This window comes from Aplidium turbinatum, chromosome 3, assembly GCF_918807975.1.
Source record: "Aplidium turbinatum chromosome 3, kaAplTurb1.1, whole genome shotgun sequence".
Lineage (NCBI taxonomy): Eukaryota > Metazoa > Chordata > Ascidiacea > Aplousobranchia > Polyclinidae > Aplidium > Aplidium turbinatum.
The window spans coordinates 3,702,061-3,719,363 of record NC_137474.1 but is presented as its reverse complement, the minus strand read 5'-3'; the positions used below and the strand labels follow the sequence as shown (position 1 = coordinate 3,719,363).

Here is a 17,303-nt window from a genome sequence, read left to right as displayed (position 1 = left end):
AATGCTGAATAAAATCTTGGTACATAGCAAGGTTACACCATTCTAGAGCTAGACTACCGTACCAGTTGTAAACCAGTAACATTCACTTTGAAGTTAAGCTTAAGAAAACAAAACACCCTGTAAAACCAAAACGTTAAGCTAAAAGTGCAACAGCTTTAATGCAGCTTATGACACTTCAAAAAGACTTTTACCTTGCAAGTTATACCAGTAGATGTAGAAACATACTTCATTGTTAAAAGGGATATCAATAGACCAACCAAACTTTCAGCTAGTCCAGTATTACAAAAAGTATTTCATGTGACTTGTTTAGTTATTGGCAGACTTCAAAATCAATCGTACCTCACTCTTAAAGTTTATGCTAAAGAAAAGCTAACCTACAAAACATGAACGCTTTCACCTTACCTGGTATGCTAAAGAAAGGTTTCAATCTATGCTTTTGCAAAATTTAGACAAGGCATTGCAATTAAGTTATGCAAATGTCTTATATAAAAAACAGAGAGAGACTGTTCACCAGGCATTTGATAATAAAAGTAATTTGCGTTCTTCTGGTGACTATTTACTAGGTTACCTCCTGATGTTAAAGATGATAACTAGCTTTTGTATTTCCGACGTTTCGTCAGTCAGCACGACTGACTTTATCAAGGTGGCTAAAACAGGTTAACACAACCTGTTCAGCAACGATGGCACAACACAAAAACATACTGATAAAATGAATAAAGTAAGCAGCAAGAATCAGAATTAAAACACGCAACAAGATACCTAGAGGTTAAACTGAATGCAGTGAATGCCTAAAACCAGTAGGCTACTTTCCAACAGCGTAAATTTATCTATCTATTGGGCCACCGTCAAGAAACATTGAAAAGACATCAGACAAGACAGAAACCAAGGGAATTGGCAATAACAATGATAGAGAAGACGCACTGAGAATGGAAAAGGTGAAGCTAAAGTTAAAGTAATTTTTTGTACACAGAGGGGAAATTCTGACCATCTTTCTGGTTAAGAGCATGTTGTGCTTCCTGGTTTATGTACCACTTTTCTGTAAACAATCTTTTTGTATAATCCTTTTCAGTTTTAAGAATGGTAGCGTTGGTCCAAGTAATTTTATGGTCTGAATTTATAGAATGTTTGCAAAGAGCGGAATGCTCCGGACGTTGAAATTTAATAGCTCTTTGGTGCTCGTTGATTCTAGATTTAAGATCACGTTTTGTCTGTCCAATGTAGATTAAATCACAGTCATGACACGGAACTTGGTAGATCAATCCAGAAACTTCACCTTCTCTCACGGGGTCTTTAGTCGAGGGAAGGTATTTACCTATTGTGAGATAGGGTTTCATCGCAACTTTGATTCCTATGCCATAGAGGATACGCTGAATTTTGTCGGTTACCCCCCTTATGTAAGGAAGACAAGTAAAAGATTTATAAGGAGGAAGCGAAGGTTTCGGTTTGGGTCGCTGTATGCAAGCAAGTTTTCGTGGAAATCCGTTGAGCATTAAAGTATTGTGAATGTTTTTCTTGTGGTGTGAACGTTCAGAATCATCCGTTATGTGAGTGTCCAGTCTGTTGTACAATGTTTTGGCCACTGTGAGTTTTTGATGCTTGGGGTGATGTGAGTTGAACTGCAGGTATCTGTCTGTATGTGTTGGTTTTTTGTGAATGGTAGTGGTTAGTTTTTTGTTGTTGCTATGGCGAACCACTTTAACATCCAATTTTGGATGTTAAAGTGGTTCGCCATAGCAACAACAAAAAACTAACCACTACCATTCACAAAAAACCAACACATACAGACAGATACCTGCAGTTCAACTCACATCACCCCAAGCATCAAAAACTCACAGTGGCCAAAACATTGTACAACAGACTGGACACTCACATAACGGATGATTCTGAACGTTCACACCACAAGAAAAACATTCACAATACTTTAATGCTCAACGGATTTCCACGAAAACTTGCTTGCATACAGCGACCCAAACCGAAACCTTCGCTTCCTCCTTATAAATCTTTTACTTGTCTTCCTTACATAAGGGGGGTAACCGACAAAATTCAGCGTATCCTCTATGGCATAGGAATCAAAGTTGCGATGAAACCCTATCTCACAATAGGTAAATACCTTCCCTCGACTAAAGACCCCGTGAGAGAAGGTGAAGTTTCTGGATTGATCTACCAAGTTCCGTGTCATGACTGTGATTTAATCTACATTGGACAGACAAAACGTGATCTTAAATCTAGAATCAACGAGCACCAAAGAGCTATTAAATTTCAACGTCCGGAGCATTCCGCTCTTTGCAAACATTCTATAAATTCAGACCATAAAATTACTTGGACCAACGCTACCATTCTTAAAACTGAAAAGGATTATACAAAAAGATTGTTTACAGAAAAGTGGTACATAAACCAGGAAGCACAACATGCTCTTAACCAGAAAGATGGTCAGAATTTCCCCTCTGTGTACAAAAAATTACTTTAACTTTAGCTTCACCTTTTCCATTCTCAGTGCGTCTTCTCTATCATTGTTATTGCCAATTCCCTTGGTTTCTGTCTTGTCTGATGTCTTTTCAATGTTTCTTGACGGTGGCCCAATAGATAGATAAATTTACGCTGTTGGAAAGTAGCCTACTGGTTTTAGGCATTCACTGCATTCAGTTTAACCTCTAGGTATCTTGTTGCGTGTTTTAATTCTGATTCTTGCTGCTTACTTTATTCATTTTATCAGTATGTTTTTGTGTTGTGCCATCGTTGCTGAACAGGTTGTGTTAACCTGTTTTAGCCACCTTGATAAAGTCAGTCGTGCTGACTGACGAAACGTCGGAAATACAAAAGCTAGTTATCATCTTTAACATCAGGAGGTAACCTAGTAAATAGTCACCAGAAGAAAGCAAATTACTTTTATTGTCTTATATAATTTGCCCATTTATGACAATCATTTTAAAATGAGCTGTCTACTTCGTGGTTTAACAGTAGCTTACAAAGTATGGTGATCCTACCAGTGTATAAAGTGGTTTCAGCTCAACAGTTGCTAATTCCAACGTTCTACCACAAAATACGAAAAAATAAACAACCAAAATAATTAAAAAACATTTATCTTAAACACACCTTTGTGGGAATTGGGCCCGTCTTGACTTCAAGTATTCAATTGCAACCAACCTGTTTTATTTCAAATACAGGTAATTTTACTAATGTTGTCGTATTTTAACTTTTCTTTAAGATAATGTGGTGTTTTTAGAGATGTTTTGGTATAAGGGCCCAGCATCTCATTGGTACCGGGCCTAAATTATCTTCTTAATGGACAAGTAGGCTACACGCAGTAAACTTTAACAACTAAAAAAACACATTGTTACTGAAACGCAACAGTCTATTACCTGTGGGCCCCCTGAGATTCCATCACAAAATAACTACGGTACAACACATTTATTTTAAGCACACCTTTGTGGTAATTGGGCCCTTCTTGATTTCAAGTATTCAATTGCAACCAACCTGTCTTGTTTCAAATACAAATGATTTTACTAATGTTGTCGCAGCCTACTTTAACTTTGATTCAAGATAATATGGTAATTTTTGAGATATTTTGGTATAAGGGCCCAGGCCCGGCATCTCATTAGTACCGGACCTAAATTATCTTCTCAATGGAAGTACACGCAGTAAACTTTAGCAGCTAAAAAACATGCCACTGACGCGCAAAAGTCTATTACTTGTGGGCCCCCTGAGATGGTGGGCCCGGGGGCCGGGCCCCCCTTGACACAGCACTGGGCCTAATGACCGACCGTCTGCTCATAAAATGCTAGAAATAAAATTATTCACAAATAAGTTTAGAAATTGCCGGGGGGAGGGGCATGGCCACTTTGGCTGCGCCTATGTTATGTGCCACACCTTTTAGTCGACGGTTCGCTGTTTTTACCAGTCCCCATTTTTTGCTCTTCCCTTTGTTTTTCTGATAAACAACTTGTCATGTTGTATTCGTATGTGCGAATTAGAACAGACTCACAGTCAAGCAACAGGAAGGTATTTGCATCTACTTGTAATTCTTGCGAATATATTAAATGAGCGTAAAATTGCCACCGGATCACGGTAAAGAAATACGGTAGCAGAAAAATCAACTTTCAGCGCCCATCAAGGGTAAGATCTGTTGAAATATCATATGATGTCCTTCACTCACTAAAGATTTTTTAAACAAATACAACAAAAATAACACCATTTGAAGGCACCATGTGACATTTCTACAGTCTCCTACAAATTTTGCTCCCATTCACTCAAAGCCAGGCTTATGCCTGCTTGCTGGTGAAAGATTGTAGACATAGTGAACAGACAGGTATGGAAGCCAATCTTTTTTTTTCACAGCCATACGCTCTCGCAGAGTGTCGAGCTAACAACCTTTCGAGCACAGATGGACGCTGAAATTACATTCAGTTAAAAAATCATCAACATAATGCATCTTTTTAAATCCAAAAATCACATATAAAAATCTTTCAGTAAAGTGATAAGAAAAACGTCTGAATAGTTGCGTAAAGTAAATTAGACATCATCGTCATCACGTTTTGTATGAACGTGAAGCATATTGGCATTGACAAGCGGCCAAGTACTGACCCTTCTATCCTTATGCATCCCATATATGCGACAATAAACGGGATAGAAGGTATGGCAACACTGCAATAAGTCAGTCTGGTTTGGCTTTCACAGTTTGACCTAAAGTTTTGCAAAAAACAACTACTTTGTTAAAAAGAAAAAGATGCTGTCATCAGTGTGATCGCTTTTGAGAATTTAGTTTCTTTGCTGATAGTAACAACCGGGTTGTAATTGAATTGCACCTCCCTTTGTATTGCAAGTAATGTGAGCTGAAAGGGTTTCAAGCAAAGAGGCAGATGGTGTTATTTCCATCCCAGCTAATGCAGCTGGTATTGGCAACGGTAAGTCAGATTTGTATGTAATGACAAAGTAGCAAAATTAATTGATTGAGTTTCGCTTTTAGCAGCATGATCGTTGCTTACTTCACAGTGTAGATTCTAACGATCTGTTTAAACCTGATGCTGCGTGTTTTCGTTGTGGCAATATCGAACTGCACGAGCTTTCGGAACACAGTTCCTTAGTCATGTGCTATGACGAATGGTGTTGAATTCAGTGAATCCGCCCACACCACTCCCGCATCAAAGAATACCTTAGCTCAGATAAAAGTTCGGTCTTTGATCATCAATAACAGTGCCACGCCGACTTTGAACTTAAAATTATTGCCAGAGGAAATGACGCGGTACAATAACGTTTGAAAGAGGTCATCTACATAAGCAGACAAAATTCAAAAATCAACAACCGTGCCGAAAGGGAAGAACTACGTCACCTAATCTACTAACAACTGATTCAACAAAATTTCACAGCAATGGCGCCTAACAGCACAGAAACTCAACAGCCGGCAGCCTCAAGCTAAACCAAAGAGCCACATGAAAGAACCACTCACTGAATTCAACACCATTCGTCATAGTACTGTGTTCTAGGGAACTGTGTTCCGAAAGCTCGTGCAATTCGATATTGCCACAACAAAAACTCGCGGCATCAGGCTTAAACAGATCGTTAAAATCTACACTGTGAAGTTGCAAAACTAAGTCAGGGACGCACCACAAACCCGCTCTCATGAAAGGTAATGGGCCTATACCAGTCAAATGAGTTGTCCTAAATGACAGATACATCGCGTTGTACGTAATGCAGTCTCACAAAAACTGCAGTAGAATTTTACAATTGTGGCAGCGGAAGAAATTACCAACAAGGAAATATTATAGCACGCACAACCACCCAACAACACGGTAAGTGGATGAGCAGGTACAAAAACATGAGACAAGACTACGACAACACACAAATCACAATACTGAACATAACGACGACCACAATCTGTGGCATAATTAAAACAACAGCACAACTGCAACAATCAGCGCTTCATTAGCTGGAAAATTCACTGACGTCAGAATAAAGTCGTGGATACAAATTGAATTTGTAGCCCGTAGGTCAGGGGTTCTTAAACTTTTTTTTAACGCGGACCCCCTAAAAAAAATTTGGTTTACGTGGACCCCCTTTGTGGTCTAGTCCGAGAAACTTTTTTCATCAGCATGAATTGGACATATCGCAATAAAATTAAATTGGTAACAAAATTCTTGTTTTATTAAATTAAAGAAATGGCGAATGTAGATTGTTTTTCAATATCTTTGATCAAATTTCATTAATGTAAAGAATGCTGCTGTTTGTCTTCAACAAGAATATGAAATTGTGGCTTCATGTTTGATAGTGCTGATAGGGTAGTTGTTTGAACTTAATCTTTTTTCTTTTGAAAAATTTAATCCATTTATGAAATTATACACAAGATTTTCATTGGGCACTCATGGACCCCCTAAAACTGGTCTGCGTACTCCTTGGGGGTCCACGGACCCCAGTTTAAGAACCCCTGCAGTAGGTTGATGTGGAAAGAAAATTCACTGCCGCCCAGAAATAGGTGGCAGCTACAATAGGAACAGGTTGCGTTCTCCGCCAGGGGTACAAAGACTTTTAAATGACAAGAGGAAAAAGTCGAATAGATAAAACAAAAATTAAACAAGTTCCGTAGGGAAAGAAAAGATTAAATTTACTACAACACCATTAATTTTTTTTCTGAAAAATGAAATTTGTTATCACTATTTGATGATGAAATGATAATGAAGGCTGAAATATTGACATCAAAGTCAAAACGAAGATTAAAATTTAGTTTTTGAAAGGTTTGCGACATGATGAGGTCAGTTTTTACTTTTCGCGCTTTATTCGTTTTTTAAGATTGATGAATGTTTCTACCCCTTTGCTCCGTAACCTTTTACAAGTTTGAAAACGATTCTGGGATGGACCTTCATCTTAAAAACCCTGTATCACAAAAAACCCAGAAAAGATTTAAAACTATTTGAAAACATGTATTTTCGAAGTAGTGCTCTGCTAAGCCGCTATCGATTTGCCAAATCAGCAGATTACTTCTCGCTCAGCCGCAACCTGTTGGTCAAGATGAAATTATTGAAGCAAATGTCACGACGGGGTTGCATATAGAATGAAGTGCACAGGCAATCATTTCCTAGAAAATTTCGTTAATAAAGCTATTCTAACGTAAAAATAACGGTGTCGCGTCTTTTGCGATAACTTAAACTCAGGAATTTTAACACACAAAGGACAAGGGTTAGTGACGTGACATGATTAAAACTGTCAGATTAGGATTCCGAGTTTAAAATGTCGCATTACGGAAAACACGTTTCTGATTAACGTCACAGTGAAATCGTTAATTTGATGGGCTAGCATCAACAGGCACACCAAACTTCGCACATAAACCGTCTACGTCTTTTTGATAAGCCAACTTGTAAGCGTCATCATCGTGAAGGAAGGATAGGGTCATTCTCAAAGTGGTCCATATGTTCTCAGACATTTGGCCCTTCTCTCCCTGGGGTCCTCTCCCGCGATGCTGGGCGTTCAGGGCGATCAGAAAATGCTCCACAGCCTCCCTGGCAAAACCGAGATAAAATAAATGAAAATTGCCGCAAAGCGTCCTCTTCTGTTGAAGAATGTCTAAAAACACCATACAAAAAGCGCAGCGCACAAAAAATGAAATGGTAGAAATAGAATAAGCCGCATGCAAGAGTACTCTCCAGCTTTATGCAACGTATTAAACTTACTTGTGTGCACCAAGATTGATGCAGCTGATTCCCAAGTTGTATCGCGACCTTATGAATCCAGGGTTTAGCTCAAGCGCCCTCCTGTAAGCATGGACGGCCTGTGGAAAGATGGAAGGTTATCTTGTGAGTTGCTAACAAACATCACATCAACTCTGGGATAGTTAATGATCAGAGAAAATTTGTGGGAGATTACAGAAGTCAACAATCGAAGCACACAGGCAAAAATTATAAAACACGAGAAATTGTTGAAGAAATCATAAAATGTGGCATCAGCAGCGATGGAAATCGATAGATATAAACCTTTCCTTGATTTTAAAAATTCGTTATGCTTTGAAGAGTTTATCCAATCGCAGGTTCATGCTTGCTGCAGGTAAACAAACAAGTGCACTATGTTTCAAATTGTTTAAGGCTGTTTCGTTGCGGCAGTGAGAGCTCACATTGAGTGAACAGAAGGCGAGAAATGGTTTTTCGCGGCAACCTTCAGGTGTGTGATTAATTTATTGTTTTGCTAAGCCACAGCCGTTCGCTAACGATAAGCGTCAAACGAACAACTTTGAAGTACGGTTGTACCGCAAATATGGAAAAAGTTTACTGTGAAAACACTGCTTTAACACTAAAAGTATTTTGAAGGGCATCTGACTTAGTTTGTTAAAAATAATCTATACTCACGTCTTCCGACTTGTCTCCATTTGCCAACGTAGCACCTAGCTTGTTCCACAACAGGGCGTCGTCTGGTCGGACAGTCAGTGCCGCCTGCAAAGCATGCCGTCAAGTAACTCCCCTCAACATCAGATAAAAGTTTCGAGAATAAGACAATCATAGCCTCTTGCGACTCAAATCGTCATTCAACGTTTTTAAGCAACTGAAAATAAGCAAACCTCAAACGGGAAAAAATCGGCGAATGCCATAACTTTCATTCAGTATAAACTAGCACTAGTTGGGTGATTTGAATATTCACCTTGTTGTACACTAGCACATTGTTGCAATTAGCCATCACATAATTATCATATTGTTTTAAAGGATAGCCTACATCAAAGAAAACTTTTTCAGCTTCAATAAAAAAACAAAGAAATTGAACAAAACCTTTGCATCGCATAAATTATCATGGCTGCAGTAGCGCACAACATTGAAAGTGTCAATCACCTGAAAGCAATCGACTGCCTTGTCATAGGCTCCTCCGAGATTGAATAGAACTCCCAGTCCTGTCTGTACGTCATAGTCCACATTATGAGGGTTCAATTGAGCGGCTTGAAAGTACAAACTCTTCACCTCTTGAAAATCTTCTCTGGAAGATAATCACGTGATAAATGACGTGTTTCATCACAGTACATACAATTAAGGTAAAAAATATCACGTTTTCACCGCATGTTTTGAAGTAAAAAGCAAAATGGAAAAACTATCCCACTTTTAGTGGTGCTAACCACCTCACACTCTTCCTAATTTATAGCATGCGTCCACCAGTGCTGGTTTCTACATCAAGAAACACCCCTGACAACAAAATCCGACATTTTTTACATTGATTCAACATCTGCATACATTGAATCAATGTAAAAAAGACGAATTTAGCTGGCGGGGACTATTGTTCGATAGCTAGAGATCTTACCTTGATGCAAACATCCCAAACTGTAAGTCCTGAATATTCCTCGATTCTTCAGCGGGATTGGGAGGGCCCGCTGTCAGGTGTTTGTACCTTGCGATAAAAGAAACTCTTCCAGGATTAAAAACGCCAACCAGATTTAGAAATATCTTACATCACGACTTCAATTACAACCACCTTAACGAGATGCGATGAAATTAGGATGGATTTTGTTTTATGCAGCGTTACTTCTGTGATGATTATAAACATAAATAAATCTTTATGGGGTAAGTTGAGATACAATGGTGCAGACCCAGACAGCAAAATCCGTCATTTTTACTTTGACTCAATGTCTGTACACTATGAACGTCTGTCTGTAGACGTTGAATCAATGTAAATCAACGGATTTTGTCGTTTTGGGAGTTACTTTGTTGCGTCATAAAAAAAACAAAAAAAAACAGCGCCATGCAACTGATGATTAGGAATTTAGAAACAGCAGCATTCATCATCATCATAATCCATCGTCGGTTTGTTCCCCACTAGTGGTGGTGGCCGATTGTTTCTTCGCAGCAATTGTTTTAATCTCTTTTCTCCATTTCACTCTGTCCCTTGCATCTTCCTCCTTCAGTCCGACTTTTTTAAAGCATTGAAATTATAAAACTGCTACTTACATGGGATGGACGTTGATCCATTTCCTTAAGGTTCTGATCGCTTGAACTTGCATCGATTCGTTTGTCTCGCTCACAGCAAGCGCCATGAGGACCGTCAGGTTTTCAGGATCAAGTTCGAGGCATCTGTGGTCGTAATAGCGTCAATGGTGACAGAAAATCAACCGTCTTTTACGTTGATTCAACGTCTGCTTACGTTGGGAAGGAAGGCAAGAAAAAAAACTTTTGTGTCCACCTAAAATGTGACAGAATGTCTTGCCAAGACATAGCCTCAATGGGTTTCGAACCGACGTCCTTTTGAATCTCGCACCAGGTTCTCACCACATGGTCACTGGCTTGATGTTTGTTCAACAACTGACCTCTACAAAGTGGTGACTGCTCTCCGCACTCATGTAGTCTATACTGACCATAGCCCACACTAAAAAAGCTTCATTTCAGTCTCATTGGTCATCTTCGGAAACGGCGAACATCACAAAGTGGTGACTGCTCACAGTTCAGGCCGTTGAAGCGTATAAAAATATCACGTTCTGAAACAATGCTCGAAATGGCGCCAGTTCGACACCGCTTAAGAGCATGCGCTTGTGTCAAAGACATGACACGTAACAGCATGCTTGAAGGAGGACACGAAGATTGACTTCCATCCTTCCTTTTCACTAGATCTAAATCTTCAATCACCAGGTGTAAGCCTGGATACGACAAAAAAACAACTTGGAACACAACAAGGACAGAAACGTTTTTTTAAAATACTAATGTAGGTAACAACCTGTAATCACATACCGATGAAAGGCTTCTATTGCAGGTTTTTCCTGTTCGTTCTGCGCCTGCGCAGTACCAAGGTGTTGCCAGGCCTAAATAAAAACGTGTTAGCGGTTATGACGTCACACGCCTAAACACAAGCATGAAACACAAAAGGTAGAAATGGAATCCTCCTCAGCAAGCGTAGGCAATTAGGCTATATACAATACATCGTATGGTCGTTACTTGGCATTGAGGTAAAAACTTATATTTTGGATGCAACACGTGCAATAGTTGTTCAGCATGGGAGCATAGGTGATTCAAGAATACAAGCAAGTTATTACATCTGCTCAATGAATCTCCTTACGCCTTACCTCAACATGTTTTTCATTTTTTTGCACAGCGGCTTCAAACAAAAGTACTGCGTTGGGAAGATCTCCCAAGCGCAAACGCTTCAGTCCTTCTTCAAATGGATTTTCCAAGTCTTTGAATGGGTTGTTATCATTGAATGAGTAAACCTGTATGCAGAAAAGTTGTAAAAATATGTAGCTTGACATACAACTCGTTTTTTTTTATCAACGAAAATTCGGTTTGAGACAAGTTTTCAATGATTCTAATTCAAACAGTTGAACTTTCTACAAAGTTCAGGCAGAAACCGGGTGCAGTACCGTTTTTGAATTTTAAGGACTTTTCTGAGACCTGACAGGACATTCAACTCATGTCTACCAATTCTGAAACAGACAAAAGTCATCGGGACAGTGATTTGGTTGGTTGATTAGTTAAAATTGATGAATTAAAGTCTCTCATACCGAGTTCATGTTGGACTCCTCAAAGTCTTCCACCCATCCCTCCTCCTGACCGGATGCTGTTTCCAGGAACATGCTCTTCATCCTATCCCAATACTCTTCCATGTCCTGCTGGATTAAATGATGATTTCTGAGATGAATTAACGAGTCACGAGACCCAAGTCGTACTATTTGTATGATCACTTTAATTATATTTCAGTAAATAGAGGTAAAGATTAATGCAACCCCAAGTACCGTGGTTGCCTCAATGCGAGAAAAATAAACTTCGGGTGACATTAAACTTGTTGTGTTGAGTTATCCTTATTTTGCAAAAAACGACGTTTAGGTACATGGTGGGCGATTTAGACGCTATTTCAAGGAAATGTAATTTATTGGATGCTTGGTGCTTATATTGATACATTTCAGGCTTAACAAGTCTATGTCTAAATCTATTGTCATGAATTTTCTGTTTTAATGGTAGGTCAATACCTTCCACACAAGTTTGTATTGACCAAAAAATGAAAGAAAAAAATGGATAAAAAATTGTGATGCGTAAAATGTACACCAACTAAACAACAACAATAAAAATTTAATGTCTCATGTGTAAGTTGTGGGCTACTCCATAGGGGGTTTCCCACAGCTCCACATAGTTGACTGAAACGTGTGTTGCTTGCTTGCACAAAAACTAACATTCAGTACAACAGTACAGCGCTGTACGAACAAACAGATGATCAGTTGATTAAAATGTTAACTCACTTCATTTGGCACGGCCTTCTCTGTCTCTTTAGCTTGCTGTTTCGAATATTCGTCCGTCCACAACTGGGAAGATGATGGACTAATAGGCCCCACCTCTTCCTGATATTCACTGGCCCAATTTTGGGAAGTCGACGGCCCAACATTTTCCTGGTACTCACTAGCCCACCTCTGAGGCGATGGCCCAGCTTCCGTGAGGAATTCTTCACTCCAACTAGTAGACGTTGCTGATGGATTCGTTTGCTTTGTTTTGTCTTCATTTGTTCCATTGGATTTCTGCCAACGAAAAAACATCACTTCAATGAACCCGAAAATTAAACATGAAAATTCATAACTTAACAAGCTTTTTGAGTCACTATTGTATTGGCGGAAGAATGAAACAATTGGAAGTTGGTAAAAGAAAGCGAGGAAGGCAGAAAAGAAGATGGGAGCGGCTGTGTGGCAGAAGATACGGAAGTAGTGGAAGTGAAGAAAGAAGATGCTGCTGACAGAGTGTTGTGGAGGACTGCAATCTGCACGGGAGACCCCACTTGAAGTCAGAAGATCTCTAAGCTGCACGGAAGCAAGCTGAAAAGAATCCTACATGATGAGATCTGAAGATACTTTTGACATGAAGAGGCTTTTTGAGTTGAAATTTCACATATTTTGTATGTTGCTGTCAAATTGTATCTCGTAGGCCAAGTATCTACACCATTCACTCATTACCAATAGCTGTGTGATCGAGTGTCTAACTGAAGATCGAAAGGACGTTGGTTCGACACCTACCTATAGCAACAATCTTCCCGTCAATTTAAACTAAACGTTTCTTTCAGCCACCTACTTTAAGCATATTATAACTACGACCACACATCTAAGATGAAATATATCAGCTTGAATAAAGCAAATCAAGTTAGTAGGAATGATAAAGCAATAAACCTGAATTTGTTCAAGCTCTTCAGCCCATTCTCCACCAGCGATTAAATTGACATATTTGGCAAATTCCGTGGAGGCTAACTTAGGATCCTTCGCCATTCCGTCCAGAAGGTTCTGCGCAGCTACTTTGATCGCTCCGTCCTCAGGTTGAGCGCTGTCTTCGAACTCAGAAACCCTGCAACATGCCATTAAACTTCGTCAACCACGCTGTTTTCGAATAGACCTAACCCATAGCAACAGGTGCAAAATGCTGTTGCCGAACAAGTCTGCAGTTGAGATTATATCAACTTTAATGTCGTTGTCTCAATGTAAAATGTAGAAATAATTCCTAAAAGTATGATTTAAACAAGCAAAGCTATCCACACATACAAGCATTACAACAACGACAAAAACGCATCTATGTTAGTTGAATCGGTTGCTGCCTCTCATCATGTGTGGTACATGGTTTCATGTAAAGTGAAGTGATGTTAGCATTCAATAAATAGAAATTAGCAGTTGAAATATTAAACATTTTATTAAGCGGTCGGCATTGAATGAAGCTCTCTGCAGAGGGCTCTCACAGGCTGAAAATGATGATGATGATTGAATGAATCAGACAATGGAAGACAAAAACATGCTCCATTCTACAAAATTCGCTATCAGCCTTACCACTGATCGCTCCCCGTATGCGCGTTTTGTTCGGAAAACTGACGGACCATCTCTTCTCCTTGAGCGTCAATATGAGCTGAAACACAGATACAAGCAAGTTAAAGAACAAATTGATAGTCATTTGTTTGAACTGTTTGGTGGTGAAATAAATGGTAAATAATGAAATGTTTGCACTTTCAACCAATTAACAATTAAAATTCACTCTCATTCATTATTCACTTTATAAGATAGGCTAATATTCAGTATATTCACTCTAAAACACTAGCTTAGGTTGCAGGGGCCAGGCTGAGGAGTCGAGGTGCTTATGGAAAGAGAGTTTGGATCAAAAATTTGTGGACTGTAACACCCATCCGCAAAATTTAAAATGGCAGAACGGGCCAGGGAGACAGGTTAACTTTTTGCAGTGCAAAAAACGAATTGTGGCCCTCGAGTTGATTCTCAAGTATTCATTTGGCCCTCAGGGCAATTTTAGTTTGAAACCCTTGATTTAAATTGATATCAATGTTTTTGCTTGATAAAAAAAACTTGTAGCCAACTTAGCTATCATGCAATAAAATGCATGATATAAATGAATGAATTGAAATGAATGTACAGATAGCAAACCTGACATAAATTCTTTTTCCCACGCCCCATCATGGTTGTGATGAGCAACGTCAGCATGGGTATGTGTGAATTCTTGTGCCCAGTTGCTTGCAACTCCATGGTCATGTAAACCTGAAAGACAACAAAAAGTGATAACCAAACAAAATAAATAACCTAACAGTAACAAATGACTATTTTAACTGACACAAATAAACAATTTATGAAATCGACCCAAAGAGTTGACAAAAACACGCTTGGGGTAAAATGCCACAACATCAGCAATTCATTCCAATATTTCATGTTATTTAAACTAAAAGTTAGAACCTGTTTATTTCTTGAAAGTCTAAAAACAAATTTTCATTGCATTATTAACATGTATGATATAACTGTGAAGAAAGGCGTTCTTCCCGGCTATCAGCACAAGGCTGATTACTAGGGCCATTTTTATATGACCTTAAAAAATCAATAATATAACTTTATTTTTTGGAAAATATGACTTCATATGACTTTATGTAAAAATCGTTTATTTTTACATGCGAACAACGTCACTCACAGAACTAAAGAGTAAAACATACGCAACATAACAGTAATACACATCCATTTTTATTTTAAACCACTGTTGTAGTACAGTTTCATGTAGTGTGGAATGTTAGAGTCTTTGAAGTTACGATTTGGACGTAAAATGACTTTAGTAAGGAAAATGAGCGCTCCACAGACGCTGATGTGGGTTGACACTTCTGCAGTTTTGCATAAAGCGCTGGTGAAATGTCTTGTCTTTGTAGCTCCATAATTTGTTTCACATCGTCTTTGTCCAATTGCTTCTTAATGTAATTTTTGAGCTCAAGCGGATCTTTTCCGAAATCAAGGGCATTTAGATCAGCATGGGCCTCTTTGATGGTGTACGTACAACTTTCCATTTTGAGTATTAAGTTTGAAATATTGTTGTAGTGGAGGCATATTTCTGTTAACTGACTAGTCAACTTTGGATCGTTGACTGAATTTTTGACGCTCTTTACAATAACTCCTTCACCTTCCAATGCATTGACTATTTCTTTCACTTTAATGCAATGTGTGACCTCATAAAATATAGGTTTGTGACTGTAAGTGTTATGTAGGCTAATCCTACAGTTTGCCTTTGTTCAATCAGAACTTTTTATTTAAAGTATACAATTACAACGGTATGACTTTATAACTCAAAAATATGACTATATAACTTAAAAAGCTGATTTATGACCTAACCAGGAAAATATGACTCTATATGACTTCATAACTTTCTTAATATACCTCATAAGGATGCGGTTTTTGCGTTAAAATTGATTTCATGACTTACTGATGCGTAGAAAAAAATATGACTTTAATGACTTTAAATGGCCCTACTGATTACTCACTAGCACAGCGAGCAGCAGTAACGCTTCGCTAACCAGAACGGTGTAGCGGCGGTCGATTACTCAAGTGGCAAGAATACGGTGCGATACTGATGAGCCTAGCCTCATGGGCGAAACACGTGTCTATCGCTGTCTATTCGATGCTACAATCGGCTGCCAAAATAACTTAAATGTATGATATAACTGTTAAACAATAAATATTACTGTGAAGAAAGGGCCGGCTCCAAAATTGCTCAATGCCAAGCAGAGCAAATTACATCAAATATAGTTATTACTGTTATATGGTCATTACTCAAATAGAAGACGTTCTGATGATATCCCTATTAGGGTGAAACAGGCTGTAGAGGTTTTAGAAAGTAATGAGTATTATATGGTTGATGTATAACTGTTATAGTCATAAACCTATGCACACTGACTGTTATGCAACTTCGCCATTTCTATCATGCTACAGGAAAAACATTGCAATGAGGGGTTGCAACAGCATGTAAGTGTTCATAACTTGGATGACTTGTAACAACAGTACATTGGTGTACCTTGTGGTTTGACTGCAAGTTGAGGAGGATGTTGCTCCAGTGCTTCGACTTGGTGCAAGAGCTGGCTCATTTGAAAAGTAGGAGGATGGGAAAGCTGGGGATGCTGCTGCTGATGGAGAAATTCATTTACAAATCCTTGTTCTCCATGACCAAAGTCTAAAAGTGTTAAACATTTTATATATATATAAGTCTTTAAAACTGTTAAACTATAAAAAAGTATATATAAGGGCCAAACGTAGTGAAGAATTCAGCAATAAAAAAATGGAGTGCAAAGTATTGTGTAAATAGTTGCAAAATAAATTAATTGTGGGAATTTTTGTCTTCAGACTGAGAAAGTTTTTGTAGAAGTTTAATCCCAGCAGTTTTGCATACCTGTGTGTAGAGGCTCTGAACCACTGACACAGGCTTCGGTTACTGAGTATTACATGATGAAGTTTTTGATTGTTGAAGTGGTTGCCTATAAACTACTGTACTATTCCATTCACTAGATTCCACTGAGCAAACACATAGAACAGTCCTTAAAATGTGTTGTTGTTCTTGTTAATTTATGAACACAGGCGCTAATCCAACTGAACAAATCATGGCTGAAAATGACAAACACTGAAATATATGTTTAATATGATTGAACAAAGCAGGAAACATAACGCAGAAGACATAAGCTATTTTATAATGTATATATGTACAAGAAAAAATGGCAGTCACAAAACTTAGGTTTGTAACACACTTGACACCCAATGAAAAATAGTAATAATTACATATGACAACAGGGTGATATAAAAGGATAAACCTTCGGCTATAAAGACTCACACACATGGGTGGACAATACATCAAAATCACACTTTCCGTTTCAAAATTTTTGTATGTGAATAAATTTGCATCACTTCATGCATAAACGATTGCAAATTATGAAACTACAACTCACCAACTCTGTGTAGCCCTTCATTTCGGAAAGCGTGATCTTTAGTTAAATGGTTTGCTGCTCGCACCAATGCGTTTGAGGTTCCGCATTCCCCAGCAACTAAGTCTTTCGCAGACATAATGTCGATATAGTATATGCAATCAATTAGC

At 38.5% G+C, this 17,303-nt stretch overlaps 1 protein-coding gene across 1 annotated transcript; it reads right to left on the bottom strand.

The window, feature by feature from the left end:
- Positions 1–4,007: 4,007 nt before the first annotated feature.
- On the bottom strand, positions 4,008–17,303 carry LOC145766064 (peroxisomal targeting signal 1 receptor-like). The gene is made up of 15 exons (XM_082577721.1): positions 17,158–17,303; positions 16,236–16,391; positions 14,339–14,449; positions 13,736–13,811; positions 13,091–13,262; positions 12,179–12,451; positions 11,447–11,554; positions 11,012–11,155; positions 10,680–10,750; positions 9,906–10,028; positions 9,262–9,348; positions 8,802–8,943; positions 8,328–8,411; positions 7,659–7,756; positions 4,008–7,487 (listed from the first exon to the last, which is right to left on the bottom strand). Exons 1-15 carry the CDS (start codon positions 17,270–17,272, stop codon positions 7,268–7,270), a joined length of 1,980 nt encoding a protein of 659 aa, XP_082433847.1. The 5' UTR covers positions 17,273–17,303; the 3' UTR covers positions 4,008–7,267.